Source organism: Lissotriton vulgaris, chromosome 5 (genome assembly GCF_964263255.1).
Source record: "Lissotriton vulgaris chromosome 5, aLisVul1.2, whole genome shotgun sequence".
NCBI classification, from domain to species: domain Eukaryota; kingdom Metazoa; phylum Chordata; class Amphibia; order Caudata; family Salamandridae; genus Lissotriton; species Lissotriton vulgaris.
The window spans coordinates 454723313-454745293 of NC_141693.1; the positions used below are offsets into that span (position 1 = coordinate 454723313).

At 45.1% G+C, this 21981-nt stretch overlaps 1 protein-coding gene across 1 annotated transcript in view; it reads left to right on the forward strand.

Annotated features, from left to right (window-relative positions):
* LOC147711075 (protein-arginine deiminase type-2-like) overlaps positions 1-21981 on the forward strand; it is a 727074-nt gene that overhangs the window by 298182 nt on the left and 406911 nt on the right. Inside the window, exon 7 of the mRNA XM_086921889.1 lies at positions 9473-9636. Coding sequence (XP_086778015.1) covers positions 9473-9636 — 164 coding nt within the window. The remainder of the gene's footprint in view (positions 1-9472; positions 9637-21981) is intronic.

Below are 21981 nucleotides of genomic sequence, written 5' to 3' on the forward strand. Positions count from 1 at the left end.
GCACCCAACAGGGCACATGGCAGACCCGGGGATCCTCTGGATGATTACGCAGTCCCCGATTGCATCCTGATCGGATTTGGACTTGACAAACGAGACCGTCATCGTCTCCTCCCTCACCTGAATGTGTTCCCGGCACAGTCCCCCCATCGTATCCTGCTTGTTCTTTGCCACCAATTCGCTTACCCGCATAGCCCCATGGAATGCTAATGCAAATGCGGCTCGGAACAACACTGCTTCGTACTGGGATGAACATGTTACCGGTAGCACGGATAATAACAGGGCCAACCTATCCAGACCTATCGGGTGCCTATCGTCTACTCTGCGACCCTCAAGGCGTTGCCACCCACGTAGCGCTTTCTGCACAACGAAAGACGCTGTCGGGTCCTGGATCCCATGAGCCCTTGCCATGAAGGAAATGGCGGCCCGATGCCTCTGGGCCGTAGCTACTGACTTGCCTGCGTGACGTAAAGAGAGCAGGAATCTCACTACACACTCTTCCAGACCCCAAAGCTCCCTCCAGGCAGTACCCAAAAAGGCCCAATAGGAACGGAACGCCCCTTCATATGCCTTCCTCGTCCTGGGTGCTAAACTCTCTCCCACGAGGTCTTGTAGTTCGGGGCACCGAGAGACCAGAGAGCTTCGGGAAAGGGTGCCGCCACCGGGTCCGCTGTGGGCAGAAAACCCCAGAAGGCCTGCATACGGAAACGAGAGAGCGCATCAGCCGCTTGGTTCATCACCCCCGGCACGTGTCGCGCCCTGAACAGTACATTTAGTTGCATGCACAACAACACAATTTCCTTGAGCAGTCTCAGAATCAATTTGCAACGTGCTGCCTGACTATTGATACACTCAACCACGGTCATGTTATCAGACCAGAACACCACAGAGTGACCCCTAAACCCTTCTGGCCATGTTTTCAAGGCCACCAGAATAGGGAACAGTTCGAGAAAAGCAATGTTACTCGTCAACCCGCACTCATGCCACCATGACGGACATTTTTGAGCCGACCATTGTGTACCCAATATGGCGCCAAAACCCACACTACCCGCCGAGTCTGTCCATAGCCCCAACTCCTCGGAAGACACTGCTGGTTTATTCCAGACAATTCGACCATTGAAATCCGCCAGGAATGCAATCCAAATGCGCATGTCCTGGCGAACCTCTGCCGAGAGTCTCGTACGATGATGTCCTTCCTTCAAGCCGACCATGGACTGTGCAATCGAGTGGGAAAAGGGCCGTGCCATTGGCATTTACTCTTAGGGCAAAATTCAACTGACCAACCACCTTTTGCAATTGATGCAAGTTCACTTTCGTTGTACGAATACATGTCTCAAGGGATAACCTGAATTTTAACACTTTTTCTTTAGGTAAACGAAAACAACCTTCCACCGAGTCGAGCTCGATCCCCAGAAACTCGATCAAGGTCGATGGACCCACCGTCTTACCTGGCGCCAATGGCACACCGAATTGATTCATTAAGACACAAAATTCATGTAAGGCCTGTCCACACTCAGAATCCCCGGCTGCCCCCAGAAACAGAAAGTCATCGAGATAGTGCATAACATGTTGAAAATCTGTCTTCCTCGTGAATACCCACTGCAGAAAACAACTGAATTTCTCGAAATAGGCACATGAAATCGAGCATCCCATTGGCATACATTTATCCATGTAATAGCGACCCTGAAACTGAAAACCAAGGAGACGCTGATCGTCTGGGTGTACCGGGAGCAACCGGAACGCTGACTCGATGTCCGATTTGGCCATCAGCGTCCCGGGCCCCAGGCGATTCAACATGGCAACGGCCTCATCGAAAGATGCGTACCGCACCGAACATACTTCCGGGTCTATCGCGTCATTCACGGAAAGACCATGTGGGGCTGACAAATTGTGTATCAGCCGAAACTCACCCGGGTCCTTCTTGGGAACCACCCCTAGAGGAGAACACACAAAATTAGCAACTGGTGGCAAATCGAATGGACCGGCGACACGACCTCGAGTCACCTCTTTCGCAATCTTTACCTGCACCACTGCCGTGTGCTGTAAGACCGACATTTGATTCTTACAGTCCGGTACCCCCTGAAAGTCCCCCACTGGGATGCGGAAACCATATGAAAACCCGTTCCGTAACACCCCAGCGGAAGCATGATCTGGGTATTCGCTGAGCCAAGGAATCATTGCCATGGTATCAATCGGGGTCGGTAAAGGCGCCCCTCGGACTATATTAGACCTGTTTGGCGCCTCCCTTACCACCGTTATCACCCGTTTTGGCTCTGCACATGGACTCAGAATGGGATGGCTGCCCGCACCCCCCACACTCATTTCTGAATTTGCATGACCCCTGGGGCCTGGTACATTTTCCCCTGTTAAAATTCCAACAGATCCCCCTTTTACCTGTGTTGCCACTCGGCTTCGTGTGGAACTCGTTACCTGTACCCGTCCGAAAGGGCGTCCCCGAGTTTTGGCGGGAGGATTCCCCCCCGTTACTCCCTACTAATGGCACCTTCAACATCCCTGTACTCTCCATTTTTTGCCAAGACACAGAGTCGTAACAATCCCAAGACAACAACGGGTTGTGTTCTTTAGCTTTTCTAAACAGATTATCATAGCAGAACCACTGATTGCCCCCATATGCCACAGAATACTCCATAATACGTGACTGATAAATGGGTAACTCGGTCAACAACTCAGGTCTGCGCTCCCCCATGATGGAAGTAAAAATTCCCCACGCTCTGCCCCAAGTACCAATGGTCTCGTCGACCTTAAAGGCGGCCATTTTTGCGCGCCAAACACTCGGATGCATGAGCTCCTTTTGACTCCTTACATGCTCGATCTCGTAATGGTCGGTAAGCAATGAAAACATGTTTACATATTTATCCGCCCAAATCAATTCCTTGACTTCTAGTGGGACGTGCTGGGCAATCTTCTCCTTTCGAGAAGGTGCAGACTCCCCCCCCGCAATCGGCAATGGCCGCTTACCTGAAGTAGACCCCACGCTTGTCGCCGAACTTGGGCCTGCTGTACTTCCAACCGCCGGGACCTGTGGGGGAACAGAAGATGGCGTCTTCGCAGCCTCCCTAGATTCCCGCAGTTGCCTCATCACTGCCCGGGCGTCGTCAGCCGTGGCGCCCTCGCTATCGTTACCCAACCACGCTGCCAATTGAGCCGCTAACTCGGGGGGCATATCCTCCCTGTTCGCAGGGGTGACCACCACAGGGATTGGATTCCCCTCCTTTGGCGCCGGGATTGGCTCCACTCGTGGCACTTCGGGAACCGGGGTCTCCCCCCCAAGTGCTCCCCTTCTGGGCCTCTTGCTCTTTCCACCGGGAATTGTTCCCTGTAAAGGCCGTTTCGGTCCTCCCTCCCCGTCCTTAGCCTCAACCTTTCTCTTTAGATCGGCTATCTCCTTCATGAGTATGCGGAGCATCTCCTCGGTACCGACCCGCTTTCCGACCTTCTTGGGCATTCTTAGACGGGATATCTGTAAGACAAAAAGAGGGATTACAACGCTCAAAATTGCTCTTCGTTCCGTCTCGAGCTCACGTGCAGCGGGGAGGTGCAGCTTCAGAGCACAGGAACAAGAGGATGCCTTCTTGGCTTCCGCTCCTTTTATCCATCTTCAGGGTGGGCGTGAACCCGCCCCCGCCTGCCTCCGAGGGCGTGGCCGGCCGCGTTGGTGTCTAGGCCAGCCCACTCTAGGGCGGGAAAAAGGCGCGCCCCGGCTACGCCGCTTCGGGCATACCAGCCGAGACTCGCCTCCCGCCCAAGATGGCTTCCCGGGGGGATCGTGGTACTCCACCATACGTTCGGGGGGACCGATTGGTCGCCCCTTTCCAGTATTGCCCTATACAGCAAAGACTCTGATCTTCTAAACAAATTACTAGTCTTGACCTATAAGAAACGCTTCTAGATACATCAATCCGCTTCACCAGCCCAGGTACAACTTGAATTTCGCCTGTTAAAAGAAACCATAGGGAGAATGTATGCAACATTAAAGCTCGGGTATCGACTTGACCAGAACACGGAAAACTCCCCACTTAGTAATGCCCTTTGGACAGAACTGGAGGAGGATAGAAAAATCACCATACAACCAATATCTTTATACGTCTCTACTAACTACTTGCATGGCTGAGTTGTGGAACAAAAATCTCCTGTATCTGTCCTTTAAGCAAGCAATAAACAAAACAGCAAAATTTCATTTTTTGCTAGTTGATAAAAACATCTTTAATTTGAGATTGGACACCTGGATGGTGATCAGTAAATACAAGTCCCCTTGCACCGGCACCTTACTTTAGTATTACATTCTCAATATATTTAAAGAGACATTTGATGGCCATATGCTTTGGGAAACTCCAGTCGACAGCGGTCCAGCCATCCTGGGTATTCAAAGGGCCTATATCATGCCGACTCTGCGGTAGCAACAAAGAGGATTACATTCATATAATTTGCATATGCCCCAAACTTCACACAGCTCAAGTCATTTTACTTAGAAAAGCTCTAAACCTTAGAGGATTAGGGACCTTCAGAGCTGCTATAATAACAGGACTGGACCCCTCCGATCCTCAAATGAACTCTAAATTGATTACATGTCTTAATTCGTATGAGCAGGCCCATAAAATTGAAATATAAACTGGAGTTTGAAGGTGAACATCATGAATCCTCAAACAACACACAAGAAACTTAAAACTCTTAGACTGAAAAACAGGCCAACAAATTGAACTTTTAATGGCATTGCTGATAGCGGAAACCTTACAATATATAGCTAGAAATTAACTATTCAGATTGTAAATTTATCGACGCAATAAGCATATCATTTCTTGCAACAAATTGAGAGTGATTAGCCATAAAATGTTTTAAAAAATATTTATTTGCAACAAACTGATCATGTAAATAATGTTTTAGAAATTGGCAAATTTACTGATTCCTTTTAGGTGAAATTTTGTTAAGGTTTTAATTAACTAAACAATAAATGTACTTACTATCACTTGACATAATTTAGTAAAAGCTCTTTTGCACTTTATATGTTATTACGGTATACAGAATTTAAAGGCACATCAATGATAAACTTTACGAAATTCAATCATAACAACCTTGTGTAGCACCTACTTTTCTTGTCAATGTCAGTGAATGTATGACGTTACAACACAAACAATTACAACGCTTTTTTTTACAACACGTTTTTTACATCACAACTACCATTACATCGCATGATTTTACAACGCATGCCAAAACAACGCATTTTTAAAAACTACCATTACAACGCATTCCATTACAATACATACCATTACAACACACACAATTACAACGCATAATACTTTTAGGGTAACAGTAGGGTAAGTATTGGTAAGTGTAGGGGTAAAAAGTACTATTCCTACTCCAGTGAGTGCAACAGTAGGGTAAGTGTTGGATAGTGTAGGGGTAAAAATTACTTTTCCAACTACAGTGAGTGCAACAGTAAGGAAAGTGTTGGATAGTGTAGGGGTAAAAATTACTATTCCTATCTACCCCAAAACCCATACCCACCTTAAAACTAAAATATCTCCATTACTTACCTTATAATGCGTTATAATGGCATGCCTTGTAATGGTATGCCTTGTAATGGCATGCGTTGTAGTGACATGCATTGTAACGGCATGCGCGGTAATGGCATGTGATGTAAAGGCTGTTGCATAGCAACAGTTGCATTGTAAAAGCTGTGTGATGTAATCACTGTGTTGTAATGGATGTTTCCCATGTCAGTGCTCATGTTTGTACATTCTAATATTTCTATCCGCTTTCTAACACATGAAGCATTTTATTCTCAAATAGACATTTTCTGTGTTGTCATTTATTTATCACGTTTATCTAAGCATAAGAAGAACACATGGCACTAAAATGTCAGATTTCACATTTACTTTGTTAACTGTTATGTGTTATTAGAAAACTACTTCTAACATTCTGCATGGTTTTACAATGCAGTATCTAAATCAGAACGTCATTGCGTGTAATTTTGAAAGGTGAAGCCTAAACACTGGTGGTCGTTTTCTTATAAAATTGTGTCACACACCATTTCTGTGTAAAATTGTCATAAATAGATGGAAGGTAAAACTTCTGCTCTATCAGGTACAACTTGATCTCTTCCACTATCCAAAGAAGCTCATAGAATATGGTTTTGGGCCATTAGGAAAAATATGCAGTTGACAGCTAAACATGTTTCAGGAGTGGACAATGCATAGCCAGACGCCCTAAGCAGAACATACAAAGAATGCCATGAGTGGTAACTGCATCAGTTGCAGTTGAACAAGATCTTTAGGCACTGCAGAAAACCAAACTGGTATCTGTTTGTGACTGATCAGAAGACGAAATGTTGTTACTATGCCAGCACGCATGCTCTACTGGGTTCATCTGAGAAGTGCGTTTTGGAAAGGCTGATTAGAGATCTTTACCTCCTACCCCCTCTTTCCCTAATTGCAAACATCCTATACAAAATTTAAAAAAATGCTGGTAATACTGAAGTGCTCTATGATGGTCAAAGCAGTGTTGGTTCACAGAGCCTCTTGTTCTATCAGAGCAACCACGGAAACCAGTTCCATCTCAATTTCCTCTGCCCCAAAAACACATCCTTCCATACCTTCTCCAATTATCCTCCTCAGGTCTCAGTCATGCATCAGTGAAAGTCCACTTGACAGCTCGCTCATGATGCAGAAGGACACAAGCCAATCTTCTCTCTGATTAAACAGGACTGTAGGGGAATTCTTTAAAGGGCTCTTTACAGTTTTTCTGCTGGTGAAACAACCACAAATTCCTCTGGAAACTCAATGCTGTGCTTTTTCAACTAATGAATGTGCTTTTGAATCAATATATACAGCAGACATAAGCTTTCTATCCTGGAAACTTGCTCTTCTGCTGGCCTTAACATCTGCAAGACTAGTAATTGAAATTCAATTCTATATATTAAGGGAACCTTACCCGAATTCCATGACAAAAGAGTCAATTTAAGGAACTAATTCAAGTTAAATACCTAAACTACCATCAGATTTAGATGAGTGTATAATCCTTAAACCTTTCTTCAAAGATCCGAGCACTGCAGCATAAAGGGTGCTTCATACACTGGATGTCAGACATTGTCTGAAGTTTGATATAGGCAGAACAAGCAAATTCAGAAATTCTGTTCAGCTAATTATAGCTTACAGTGCTCTCTCAAAAAAAGTTTAGCTTGCTTGGTGTCTGCTGCCATTAAATACTTCGACAATATAGCTTGCCATCCTTTGCAAGCAAGGGTTTCAGTGCACTCAGTGATGAGTGTGTCAACATCAACAGCTTTGTTAACGTGGGATCATTAGCGGCCATTTGCCTTGCAGCAATCTGGAAGAAACAGGCACACATTTACTATGTATTATTGCTTGCATTATTGCTTCGAGTCTACAGTGCAGAGAAATGCTGCAGTTGGACAAGCAATTCTACACCACCATTTTGAATAAGGTGAGCCTTCCTTAAAGTACTTACTCACCATCAGCATGCATTTGTATTATGTAATATAACTGCTTGCCATTCTGATAAAGAACAAAAGTTACTTATTTGTAACTATAGTTCTCCAGAAGTGGAATCTTTCATAGAATCACATGCGACCTACCCTCCTCCCCATCAGAGGCTCATCTAATTCTACTATTTCTTCACCTGAGTGCTACAGGAAATCTGAAGGATAGTGGACTCTCAAGGTGTAGTCTTCAGGCTGATTGTCGATGATTTTGAAGTTTTTTAAATGATGGGACTAGGCTAATAAACAGTCTTTGTTTCAGCTTTAACATTACTTTAACATAGAACTGCTAGTAGGATGTTACTGTGAGAGTCCCGGCTTAATGACGTGGATGGTTCAATCATGCGAATCTTAAAAAGATGCCAATTCTGAGAACTACAATTACAGGTAAGTAACTTTTTCCTTAGTGTAATTTTGTTTATTTAATGTGAAAAAACTTGTAACTGTCCATTTATCAAAGAAAACATTTTTTAAACATTTTGCACAGCTTCAATCAATCAATCCACATTTGTAAAGTGCACTCTATCACCCCAGGGGTATCTGGGTGCTAAAATATAATAAATCAAAGTAAATTAACAGTTACACTTCTGTAGTATGTTGCTACAGCTGGCTTCAACTGAGATAATGCTGGTTCATTGAGTGAACTTAGCTGACAATGTGGTAGGCAATTGGTGGTCTTAAGCTTATTAGCACTAAGGCAATAATGATGCATGGAGAAATATACAGCCTTTGGAGCCTCATCATCCTGGCAGCAGGGCTTAACATTCTGACTTCTTCACATGATGGTACCATTGCCAGGCCTTGCACATATAGGATTGGGGGTTTTGTTTAAATCTGTCTCCAGGTGGTCTTTGTATTGATTCCCCCTCCCCATGGATAATTTTCAGCAGAATCTGCCAGTCTTATGGAAAGATGCAGGTGGTTTGTGTTCTGGTTTTAATTTATTTATTACAGAATGGTACTGAAGAGCACATATTCTTTAGCAGTGTAGTCAGCAAACTTCTCAACTCTATCTTGGCTGAGATAAAACAATCCAGAGTTCAAAGTGTGGGCCCCAGTTTCTTTAGCCAGCCCAGAGCCTGAAATATAATTACGCTCCTGTCCTAAGGGTGAGAGGCAGTCTACTGATCCCACAGGTACAACATCATCCTTGAGCTCTAATTGTCCTCTTGCAAGGGACAAGGAGAGAGTGGTGCTTCCAGACACAATGAGCTGACAGAAATCCAAAGTTATAGCAACATAATGGGGAAGGGCGCTTCATGCCAGACACAGTCACAGAGGCAAAGGGCGGGAGCGCGAGATCCTACATCTTCTAACGTGCATCAAAAAATGTTATATGAGCCATCTAGATGAGATAGAGCTAATTTGCTTGTGAAACACATCAGTCATACAAGGAGAGGTGTTGAATAGGAGTTTCCTATCCGACAGAGCTAACAGTAAGACAAGTATTATAGACACAGTATGCAAGACAACACATCCTTTCTCATCCTATCCAACTGTCATAAGGCAAAGTGCGGTATACAGCTTTACGTGTTCAGTCTGTAGTGATGGAGGTCCTAAAGGCACCTAAGTTTATGGTATAGCGAGCTATTTGTCCCATGTGGTCCTTAACACACAAAACCTGTGGGAGCATAGGCCTCACCTGTATATGCAATGAGATTACACCCTGCAGAGCTTACAAGAAAACAAATGCTGTAGGCACTGTGCTTTTCAGGGAGCTGTAGTGCCCATGGAAGAATCTACTTACACAAACCAAATATCCTCAGAAGAGAGTGACAGCTCTTGGGTAGGCTTACTTATTTTAAGTTAACAATATGATATACCTCCATTATAATAATGCAGTACACTGATCTGAAATCTAGATGTATGAAAGGAGTCAGATTCTTGTGCAAGTGGGCTGCAGGGAACAAAGCATGCCATTTTCATTGAATTCACTGTGGTTTTTGTTTTTGTTTTTAGACAAGATGTACTCGCATGTGCTAGGCAGAACCAATCTACATTACAAACTACGGTATACTGGGATCAATGAGAAGGAATTCTTTGTGGAAGGACTTCGCTTTCCTGATGCAACATTTCCGGGACTTGTGTCGGTCAGCATCAGTCTTCTTGAGACTCTAATGGAGGTATGGAGAGACAGTGTAAAGAGGTTGAATTAATGGCATATATCATTCAGAGGAGATAAGATCATCTCTCCTGATAAGGTGGGAAGAGTGTGAATATCACCAAAGTGTGATTGTATCCAGTGGAATTGCAGTGTTTGTTTATTGATGCATTCAACAGAGTCCAGGGCTTCAAGAAATTATAGTTTACAATGGTTTAAATGGTAAGTAGACTTCTGTAATGCACACCAGTGAAAATGCTTAAACATATCCGAAAGAAGGTCCATATTGGAATTAGGATGATAACAAGTGTTTTTGTAAGTTTAAAGTTAGGTTATTCAGGTGTACAACAATGTTTCTTGATCACCCGTTCATGATCTTACTTATGTGTAGCCTTTATCCATAAAAGTGCCTAGTTCTTTTGGACTTTCTTAAAGGGTACCCTGGTGTCTCTAGACATCAGTTATATATTATTTTCATTTTTGTGCGAGGTGATTATAGACAGTGTTTTGTCTTACATTTTATTCCCCATTCATGTCACCTTCAGGACTCATGGAGCTAGGAAATTACAATATTCCATTGGTTTTTCAGTATATCCAGTATATATAGCTTTGCATGAGAAAAATGAATTGTGACAAGTCATACCATTAGTTTGTTACATATTGGTTGATCACTCTGAAAACCAAACTGGATAGCAGGTGATCGGCTGGCTATGATCCTCCTCGACTCGAAAAACGCATTCAATAGGGTGTCATGGACCTATCTATGGGAAGTCTTGGAACAAAACAGGCATGGTCCACGCTTTATAAATCTATCGCAAAAAGAACAATTGATGGACAGAATACAGAACAATGTCATGCATTCACCCCAGTACAGAGAACTGGGCCTAAATTCATCTTTTTTTTGCTGTCCATGCAATATTAGTTTGGTCCCAGCCATATGAAAATCAGTCTTGACCCTGCGCCCAATGGGAACAGTCCAGCCCGATCTTCCAGGCCATGTCCTTCCTGGACTGGAAACAAGCATCCTAGGACCGTTTTCGGGCTTTCAGCTCTCATCAGCCAGGATAGCTTGACTCCAGTGGCATGGAGAGCACGGGACCCACGTCTGGGCATACCCGTCCCACTTGGGCTGACAAATGCAAAAAGAACAATTGATGGACAGAATGCAGAACAATTACATACATTCGCCCCAGGACAGAGATCTGGGCCTAAATCCATCGTTTTTTTGCTCACCATGCCATTCCACTTTGGACCCAGCCGAATGCAAATCAGTCTTGACCCTGCCCCAACGGGAACAGTCCAGCCTGATCTGCCAGGTCAGGTCCTCCCTGTACTGGAAACCAGCATCCTAGGGCCGGTTTCGGGCTTTCAGCCCTCATCAGCCAGGATAGCTTGACTCCAGTGGCATGGAGAGCACAGGACCCACGTCTGGGCATATCCGTCCCACTCGGGGTGACTGCAAAAAGAACAATTGATGGACAGAATGCAGAACAATGTCATACATTCACCCCAATACAGAGATCTGGGCCTAAATCCATCGCTTGGCGGTTCGGGCTGGACTGTTCCCATGAGGCACAGGGTCAAGACTGATTTGCATATGGTCAGGTCTAAACTGGGGTGGCATAGTGAGCAAAAGAATGATGGATTTAACCCAGATATCCTGACTGGGGGTGAATGTTTTGATTTGTTCTGCATCCTGTCCATCAATTGTGTGTCTTTTGCTTTCTCGCCCTTATAAATCTGTTAGGGCAATGTATTTTATTCCCTATGCCAGACTGCAAATAATGGCCAAGAGTCAGGGAGAATACATAGAACTAGAGGGACAAGACAAGGGCGTCACTGCTCTACAATTTTGTTTTCCATCTATATAGATTCATTTTTATAACATGTTTTTCAAAGTCTGCTAATAAAGCCAGATCGATATAACAGACATGATACAAAGGTATTAGCGTACATGGATGACATAGCGATAGTCATGAGCAATTGGATGGGGAATACAGGAGGAAATTCGGTATCTATTGAACAGAGAAAAAGGTCAGATTCTCTATACTGAACAATATTACTGTTATAAATACTCATATGATGGGCACAGTACTGTATCTAGGGATCAAGATAAACCCAAAGGCAGCTACTATAAGCCATATCAATTTTGATCCCTTCTAAACAAGATTAGCACTGAGCTGAGGCGTATCAATGGATTGCATGTATCCATTATAGGTAGATGTAATATCCTGAGAATGATAGTGCTACCTAAAGTACTCTATTTGTATTATGCTATGCCCCTCAACGTCAATAGCTCCTAACTCAGAAAGTTGGAATCTATTTGATTACATTTTATATGGCAGTATAAGAAGATAAGACAATCCTTTAAATTTTTAACTCTTCCACAGGAACCAGGTGGCTGGAAAGCTCCAGACTTCTTGATATATTATTGCTATGTTCTCTGCAGGGGGGTATAGCTCTCTGCAGAAATGGGCAACTATTTATGAGCTTGCACTTGGCAAGGCAGCTCGGGGATGTCTCCTCTGGAGAGTTGATACGATATATTATTAAGAAGTGCAGTTAAAGTGCATGATTACTGCTTGGAGAGTCTGGTATAAGGTTCAATATTTGATGAAGATTAAACGCTATAATAGAGATACCCCCTTGTGGCGGTCCCCTCTGTTTCCAACCAATATTTTTATGCAATGTGTAGTCAGTGACAACAATCTGGACTCATTAAGATAGGAGATTTATATTCTGCTGACCAATAATACGTATTTATGGAGGTATGACAAGAATTTAGAATAGTGGGCAGTTCATTTTTTAAGTACTTGCAGGCTAAGGAATTTCAGAGTCAACTCAGGGCTGGCACTTATTCCCTGGAAAGAAGCCTCCTCTTAGAGGCAATAAGTCAGCCAGACTGTACAATAGGACAAGTGTATAAACATTTTATTGATACAGCCCTGGATGATCTTGGGGCTGAAGCTAACTGGGCAAGGAAGCTAGGGGAGGGAGACACAGAGCTATATATGTCTATTGAACTAGGAATGAATGTTCTCCTGTCATCTAATTTGAGAGCCCAGCATTATAAACAGTTTTTAGATTATATTTTACTTTGGTGAAACTGTTTGGTTGGGGTAAAAGGGAAGATGATAAGTGTCCCAGATAAGGAGAGGGTCCGGATGACTAGATACGCATGTTTAATAGTTGCGAGAAAATACAGTTTTTGAAGGAAGGTATCAAGACATCAAGACATTCTGGAGGAAGTTGTTTGGAAAAGAGACACGCATTGGCTCACTTATGATCCTTTTTCAGTACGATAATCAGTATGATAAAGACTTGACTCATCCTTACTTCATCTTTATTTCAATGGCAGTAGCTCGTTTGTTAATTTCAACAGTGTGGGAGAGTCCTGAGCTACCTACGATTCAGGCATGGTTGCCTGAATCTGAATTGTAAGGGTAGCGGGCTAAAGAGGCAGGGTAAAAAGATTCGCACGCCTGTCTCTTGCCATGTTAGGCAACACTGTCTGAGCCATCTCTTTGTTCTTCCATTGGCCTTGTCCAGCTATGCTTAATAACGTTATTCACTTTATTTTACTCTCTTTATCCAGAGCTCAATGTAGCTCTTTTGCTGCATAAAGGTTTTTTGGAGTTGTTGGCATTGGAGGATAATTGTCCACTAGCTTGGACCATGAATGCAAACGACAAGCAGAGCCATCATTCTCTTTAATCCCAAACACCGTCACTGTTGCTGATGGAACTTTTATCCCATCTCCTTGTATTATCTAATGATTTATTTGCCAAAATAGTGACTCCCTCTCAATTCAGTCCCATGATGGTCCTATTTGAATACTGGCCATAAGCCCAACAACAGAATTTCTTAAGTACCACAACCACCTCCTTTGAAACAACTCAAACTTTAGCCAATGTGGTGGAAATGCTGCATTCTCTACTTCTGCTAGAGGACATCTTAGCTCAGATTGTGTGAGGGAGTCCCAAAGGAGAACTCTACTTTCCTCTCTTTTTGACCTTGATTCAGCTACATCTAGACCTCTACTTCATCTTCCCTGGGTTTTAGCCTGCCTTAACTTCAGGTTCCACAAACTGGCAGTTGTTTTAAGTGATTTGGATGAATTTTCCTCATTGTTTTTTGTAACAAATTTTAATTGGTTTTCAGAAGACGCCATATGGACAGCCACATGGGCAGTACAGAGAAGCAGTTGAGAAGGCAATATGCATTACAATTACAGACATTAACATACTTGAGATCCTCCCAGAACTGGCAGCAATCAAATAGTCCCATCAAGGAGCCCCCAGGAGCATTCTTCTGGCCCCCCACTCCACCCCTGTAGTCAATTCAGCATACAGCACGGCTCTCCTCCACACATGTTACAGTCAAATAGACAGATTCAAGTAGAAAACTCCCAATATCCATCCCACCCCCAACCCCGGTCTTCAAACACCCCAACAAAGTCCCCCACCCCATCCACCGCCCCAGGCATGCCGTTAGCCTTTAGAATACTCAGGCAGTCACCTAGAATACTTGCATCACCCATCAGAATCCCTGCCTTGCAGATCTCAACCTAGGTTGGTCCGGAAACACTGGGGGAGAGTCCTTGCCATGCCCTTCCACCATCAAGTGGTAGCTGCTTCAATCAGCCCGTGAGCCCTTCATCTCAGGTGGGCACAACCTCCCCATCTTCAATCGGGTGATTGGTTGAATTTTCCTCATGGCATGAAAATCCTGCTTCTCCTATGTTCTGCCGAACATTCAACCAAAATAGTTATTGACAAAATTCTTGCCGTCATTGGTGAATACGTTTCCATCCCGTCAATGACCGCCTCAGAAGTTCTCTATCAGCTTCCCATCGCTGACAACCAAGAAGATCCAATAGACGATGGTACAGTCGACAGTGAGACCCTTGTCAACTATCATACCGTCAACAATTGTCAATTCTCTGCCGATGACAATCCAGTCGACAGCTTCAGTGACACCACCATCAACAACAACAATTACATTGATGAATACCTCAACCATGACAACCCATCAATAGCCCTGTTGACAACAGAAATGCCTCAATCAAAATTAACTTTATCTTGGATTCTCAGCAGGAGGAGCATGTCAGCAACCAAGAACAAAAGTCTGCATAGCATATCGTCCTGTGCAATTAGATGTGCTCTATGTCCCTGAATACGAAGAAGAGGCTTACCAGGAAGAAGAATATCAAGAGGACTATAATATCTATGAATCCCAGACATTCACATTCAAAGGTCACCTAAGGCGCTATGCCCATTCGTATGAACTAATGTGCCAATGCAGTGAACCTCCAGTAATGGAAGTACTGATTGCCTTCATTTCAAGACTGCAACAAATGATAGATTCTTTCATACAGTTGTTCCCTCAACATCCATAGCTCTATCCTCCCTTTTGTCCACTGCCTGGACCATCATGCCTCCTCCGTCTCCATGTCTACTATCACTGCCAAGCCTCCTCCATCACAACTACATATAGAGATGGCTGCTTTACCACAGAGGAACTACCTTCTCTTGTTTTTCAGTTCATACTCTTGAGGAATATGGGTATAGGACCTTGTTAAATATACCATTCCCTGTCCCTCTTGTTTGATCACACTGCTTTACCACCTTCACTATGTTCCCAACACCAATAGCAATGCTGGGTCCCACTGACAGCTGGGGACATGTGGGTGGAGCAAGATACTTCAGACTTTGATCAGAATTTGGACATAGTGGAGGAGGATGGTGATGCTATGGATGAAGGTCAGGAAGATGTTGGAGGGCACCATGAGGAAGAATCTGAGGACTACATTCAACCTATGGAAGTGAAAAGACCCCTCTACAACCTGTCACGCCATAAGAAAACATTGCCTATTTCCATTCATTGTTGGAATGAACAGACAAACAGTTTGACAACTCAATTTCATTGGTTGAGCATCTTTGTTTCTTGTATGATTTTAAAGGCTATCCCAGAAAGACAACTAAATTCACCACAATATCTTGTCTAGAAAGAAGGTCTCAAACTTATGCTGAGACCAGTTAGGCTACAAGTAGTGGTGCCCCACCTTAACAAAAAATGTGTGTCAGAGCCTGTACCAGCATGCCTGATTGGACACACTAATATGTACCCCAATATTGAGGCAGCAGCGCTGATAAAAAAAAAGATCACTCTGAAATTGATGTGAGACTTATAGTTAATCATTGTGTTAGACTCAGTTCGATGACAGCAATGTCATTCAAAGTGGCAAGTGCTTTGGCCATTTTGGCCATTATGACCGTCAGATGTTCTACAACATTATGTCCCTCATCAACTTTACGCTGATGGCAGAAGAGAGGAGACTAAGGTATTGTAAAGAAAGGGGCTAATATGTTAGCTGCCATCAGTGATGCAACAATGGATATTGGTTTGCTGCCAGCTTGCAGGAGCAGCAATCCCATGGAGACATGGTTGACATAGATTGGCATAGATCCACAGCCTTCTGTCCCGAGTTACAAGCCAAGATCCTGAACATGCCTTTTGACTGACACACTTTGTTTGGCAAACATTTTAGTGCTACATTGCAGAACATTAAAACTGACACTGTCTCTGTTGGCACCGGTGCACACCTTCTGCTTACTTTCAAGGCTTCAGGCACTCCCAGGCCTACAGAAGATATGCTGAATCACTGCACTAGAGAGACTGGGTATGATAAAGGATACTACTACAGCAGAAGCCAAAACCACAGTAAAACAAGTCATCAGGGAAGAAAAAGAATGCTGCTCAGTCATTCTCCCAGGATAACCAAAAACAGCTTCTCCAAGCTGCCTTCCCCAGCTAACTAAAGTACACCATCTTGAGGAAGAATTTGCATTTTTGCTTCTCCTTGGAGAAAGAAAACTATGGGTCACTAGGTGCTCTAACTAGTACATTTTGACAGTACCCTAGACTTCATACAAAATCCTCCCAGGAAGTGGCACCATGTGCACTTGCAAGATCTACTATGTAAATTCTCCTTCTGAAAGGAGCAATAGAAAAGCTCCAATTCCCAAAGTAGTCAAGTTTTTTTCCAGGGTTTTCCTGGTCAAGAAAAAGTCAGAAGTGTAGAGACCAATATTGGACATCTGAAAACGATACCAGTTCCTGAACAAATAGTCCTTTTGAATTGTTTCCCAACAGGACGTCTGTGTTTACCTCATGAAGTTTAGTACCTTATCTCCCTGGATCTTCATAAATCATACTCCAGCATCCCAATACAGCCAAATCAGAGTCAAAATCTCTGATTCTCAGTGACGTGGCTGCCAACATCAAGATGGCCAGTACTGACTCCAGGACACCCCACACGCCGCACGGCTCACCTGCTGAAGCACGTCCCTGCACTTGTAACCCTCGCTGCTGCTCATCATCTCCCCACTGCTGCCCATGGGATTTCCGCTGTGCCCTTGCTGCCTTGTGTGTTCTCGTCTCTTTTGTTTGCTTTTTGTCACTCCATCTCCTGTGTGCTAGATCCCCGATTTGAGTGCCCCCACCCGCTCCCTGCCACCGTTCCCGCCGCCGCCGATCCCTCGCAGCCCCGCCCCCTTCTCCTCGCCAACCCCATTGGCCGCTCCGCTCCCGCCTCCCAGCTGCTCCTCACTCCCACTTCGCCTCATATGGAGCCCGCGCACACGCGCAGCAGTCACGCGCAGCGGTCACGCGCAGCGGGCGCGCCGATTGTGCGCCGAAGGCGCGCCAAAGGCAAGCCCATCTATGCCTGTCCGTGCCTAGACCGCGCCCAGTGCCAGAACCCCTGGTTCTCGTCGATGCCAGCGCACCCGACGAACGTACGACACCGCAACCCTCAACGCACTCAATGCCGGCAAGAACCCCGCCTGCTACCGTGCCAGCCCGAAACGCACCCACGGACCCTTCACCTGCCAAGCCTGCAAATTCACCTGCCTCCGGACCTGCACTGCACCCGCCAAGCCGAGCTGTTGAAGGTGAGCCCATATTTCTATCGATGCCCAGGCTGCTGGCGCAAACCGCCTCTTAGTTCCCATTCTGAATAGTTACCAAAATAAAGAGACGGGCGCTGGGAGCAGGAATCAAGAACGGAGTTTATTTCTCATGAGGAGAGCCAGTCATTTCGGACACGAAACACAGTGTCTTTCGGGAGGTGCTCTAACAAGTGAGCATGAGACTCCGGCTTTTATACATTTGCAGAACATTTGATGATACAATCAGGTCAGTGTGTCGCAAAAGGAAAACATTCCTATAATCCTCGTGATGATCCTACTCCAAATACGTTCACAATGGGGACCCTTGACCTGCTGATAAGAGGGAAGGGCGATCGTGCAACTGAGTGTGTCGTAGGATGTGTGCGCCTGATCATAGCCCAGGGGGTGGGGTGGCTAGGCATACAATAAGGGCAGTAAATGGTATCTCCTGGCTTAGGCGATGGCCTCGGACATGTGCGGTCAGCCGGACTCGGGGGAAGGGGTCACCAAAGGAGTGGTCTTCATGCCTGCGTGGACAATCGAGCGCGGAGGGAGGGCTCGTCAATAGAGGGGCATTCATGGAAGGGAAGGAGGTGCTGGTCAGGCGCGGCCGTGATTCTCAAGGACAGGGCTTTGCGAAAGAAGAGGGTTTATGGCTTGCTCATATGAGGAGAAGGAGGGGGGGGTCAGGGTGCATGCAGGGCCAGAGTCGCGCAGAGAGAGAGAGAGAGAGAGAGAGATCTTATGACCTGTACGTGAGAGAACAGGGGCAGTTAGATACAACTGGGGGGGCTATGTCAGCTGAGGCGAAGGATGCCTCTTCAAGAGGGAAATGGGGGGGGGTGCCTGGGTCAAGCAGGAGAGTCGCCTTTCATAGCAGGGTCGCGCAGAGTGCTGGGTTTCATGGTCTACATATGTGAGAGTGGGAGAGGGGGGGGTGTGCTCAAATGCGCGCAGGAGGGAAGCCAGTGATTCTAATGAGTGGGCAAGAGGCCAAGGTGCCTAAAATGGCTATCATGTACACATGGGTATAGGCCTTTGCGGGCTGAGGGATGCAGTCAATTCTTTACAATATTCATGGTACGTGCAGGGAGGGGAGTGGGAAAAGGGAAATGAACGTAGCCTATGTACATCAATACTTCTTATTTTCTACAGTCGCCCCTTTTTACATAGCAAAGTTCATTTTTACAGTCGATAAAGGTACATATAAACAGGTGCGATCGAAGAATTTGCATTTGTCAATACTAACATATGTCATATAATCATGGACAGTTGATGTATTTGGCAGAACGCAGCACATAGGGGATGGCATTTGTCGAGTTCCTATCATTTCAAATCACTACATAGCATAAATGCTTCTGACTTAAAAAATGTGACCAATGAACATTTTGACCAAGTAGTCAAGGGAGGAATTCAGTTCAATATGCAAGATCTCTTCGTCACAGTGTCTTTTATCAGTGAGCCATCACTGGTAGGCTCTAGTCCGTGTCCTTTCGTTGGCGCTGTTGAGCACCCGCGGTGGAGCTATAGGTCCAGCTCTGTTCTATCCTTGCGCGTTGCAGGGTGCGGTCAGTCCTCTGCTGTTAGACCACAGTCCTGTTCCCTAACCAATCCTTTGAGTGGCGCCTTAAGCTTGGCACCTATATTTCCGTGGTGTAACCCTATTTCCATCTAGATGCTGTTCTTCCTTTCAGCAGAGAGTCGTATGGAAAAGAGGGTGTGCTGTTTCGTTAGTCGATGGGAGTGAGAGGGCGGAGTGGGGGCAGATTTTCCCGGGACACACCAAAGGGACCAAGGGAGCAATGGGTAACAAGCAAGCAGGCCCATCAATCGGGCTTGAAAAGAGGGACGGAGGCTCCAGGCACACGTGGGTTGGCGGACAGAGAGCTTCAGGACAGCCCTTCATTCTTTCTTTTACCGCCTTTGAGAGTGCTGCCTCGTCCCGTTTCTTGTTGTCCTGCGGCTCCACCTTTGGTTGAGGTCGCATGTGTCTCATGATCTGCAGCCACGCTGTGCGTCACGTCCGGCCCTTCTCCTCCGGTGATTGAGTATCTTTAAATGGGTAAAAACAAGTTTTAGAGAACTGGCAGGAGAAGAGATTTTTACATATGAATTCCACTCGCAATCCTAGCACCTGGCGTTATGCTCATTGGTCATTGTCAGAAGTCTATTACCATGAAGTAAGTAGGTGGGTATTTCTACTGCGTTCGCACCTGGTCTAATGGGCGTTCGTTCATGACATATATGGACAGAGGTCGGACTCTTATCACCTGCGTATTTCAACAAAAACCCCAAGATTGACAACATTCAGGAGAGACTCGTCCTTCCAATTCGAGCCTTAACAGTCTTACATTTCCCTTTAGAGCTGGCTAACTCTTTAAAACAAGCGGGGGTGCAATTATTGAAAGACAGAGTCAAAACATGTTTTTCTCGAGGGGCGGCAGTTACTCATGGTCATCACACATATATATATATCGGGGACAGTAGCTGGGGGTCGATCAAGTGGGGCGGGGACGCTTCGGGCATTCGTGCTTGGGTGCAAAGGGGTGGGGCAATCTGTGCATTGGGGGTCAATCTGGACCTTGGCGCTTGTCTCTAACAATAAAAATTAGGATGCCATTGGCATATAGTTCCCCTATAAAAGGCCAAATTGGGGGACCTTAGCCGTCTTACCTGTCCTTTCCTTCTCAGCCAATTCAAGTTCATTCATTTTGCAGAAAGGAGAGGTAGTAACATGGCGAGATACAGTCATTTTAGTTTCGGTCAATTTCGCTGAACACCTTCGTGTTCAATATGTATCAAATCAGACTGGTGCCGGTGGGGCACAAATTTTACCAAAAAGAATGGAGAGAAAACAGGGAGACTCTCATAGAGAGTGAGAGTCGTCCGCAATCTAAACGAGCCATTCGGTACACGTATGACATGTAGAGAGAGAGAGAGGAAAAAGGGTGGAGAGAGAGAGAGAGAGACGTGTACGAAAATAGGTCATTTAGTGCGCTCACAACACAGAACAGCAAAGGTCGGGTAACATGCAGATATAGACAGAGGGGAGACATATATTCGTACGTTACACACACACAAACTCAGACAGGGGAGACGGCACATGTATTACACATATACAAGACATTCACAACAAGACAGAAAACAATTGTTAGTCTACAACATCTATTTTTATATATATCCTACGTATCTTTACTATCCTATTTATCTACGTGCTTAGCTCTTTCTGCCCTTCCCCCCTTTTCCTTCTCGTTTGTCACTCCTGCGAGCGTTCCCAATTACCAATACTCACACCTCCGTTGGCTGATCGGAAATTAACCTGGTCATGCTAGTTACCCATGGTTGGATCTTAAACCATTTTTCTGTTCCCTCCTTTGGTGGGAAGTTCTCCAGGCTGAGGCAACGGCAAGTATTGATCGGGAAAACAGTCGGACAGCTTGGCTATATCTGTAAGAGTGTGAGAAAAAGGGGCAGTGCATTTTGAACATCGGCAACATTTCTAACTTCCTAGGCGGATGGTGCCGTGGCAACCCTTACCCGTACAATTTTTCTTTTGTCCTTTCCCTACCTAGTCAAAACGTCCAGTCATTTCATCTAACGCGTCGTTTCTAGTCAATTTTATTTTTGTCATTCAGTACTTGTCCAGTCTCTATGTCAGTCCATCCTCCCATTGCTATGCTCTGAGGAGGAACAGTCATGTTTAAGTCTACGTCTTTTTAAAAACTTTTATTTGTCCTAAGGACCATGCTCACATTCCCTTTTTTTCCCCTCTCATCGGTGGTTTGGTCGTCGTCCATCCATACATCAGCCAGTGTTCCGACGTGACCTGCAGAAGGGAGGAAAAAGAAGGGGTGGGGGGGCAACATTCAAAACCTCATCAACGTGCAGTAATCCGGAAACGCTTTACCTACCACATACTCGACCTATTTTCACGTAGTGCATTTCTCTACCATCACGGCGTTTAAGCCCAGATGGACCAGAAAGGTCAGACAGATAATCATTGACGATCTGTGCGACATGAGCTACTTGGTCGTAACCCCTTTTGATCGGGTACAAGGGTGGCGGTCAGGTGGCATTTCTGTGGTGTCGTTTTTAGGGCTTCTAAAGCACCTTTCCGGCTGCCTGTCACACACAGTGTGGCTGCTGAATATCGGGTCCTTTTTAACCTTTAGCCTTCATCATACTTTCTCGTTGCTCATAGTAGTAATTCATTCAAAACTCATTAATGCAATCCGCTACAACGATGCTTTCGTTTCCAAAATACCTTTAATAAAGAAGGTTGACACATAAATACAGGCCTACAACCCGGTGGGCTAGCCACGGAGCAGATTGGAACTGTACATGAGAAGAACGAAGCTGGTGGCAGTTCATTGTATAAAGTGCGGCAGTGCAATAAAATCATATTAAACTCTCCT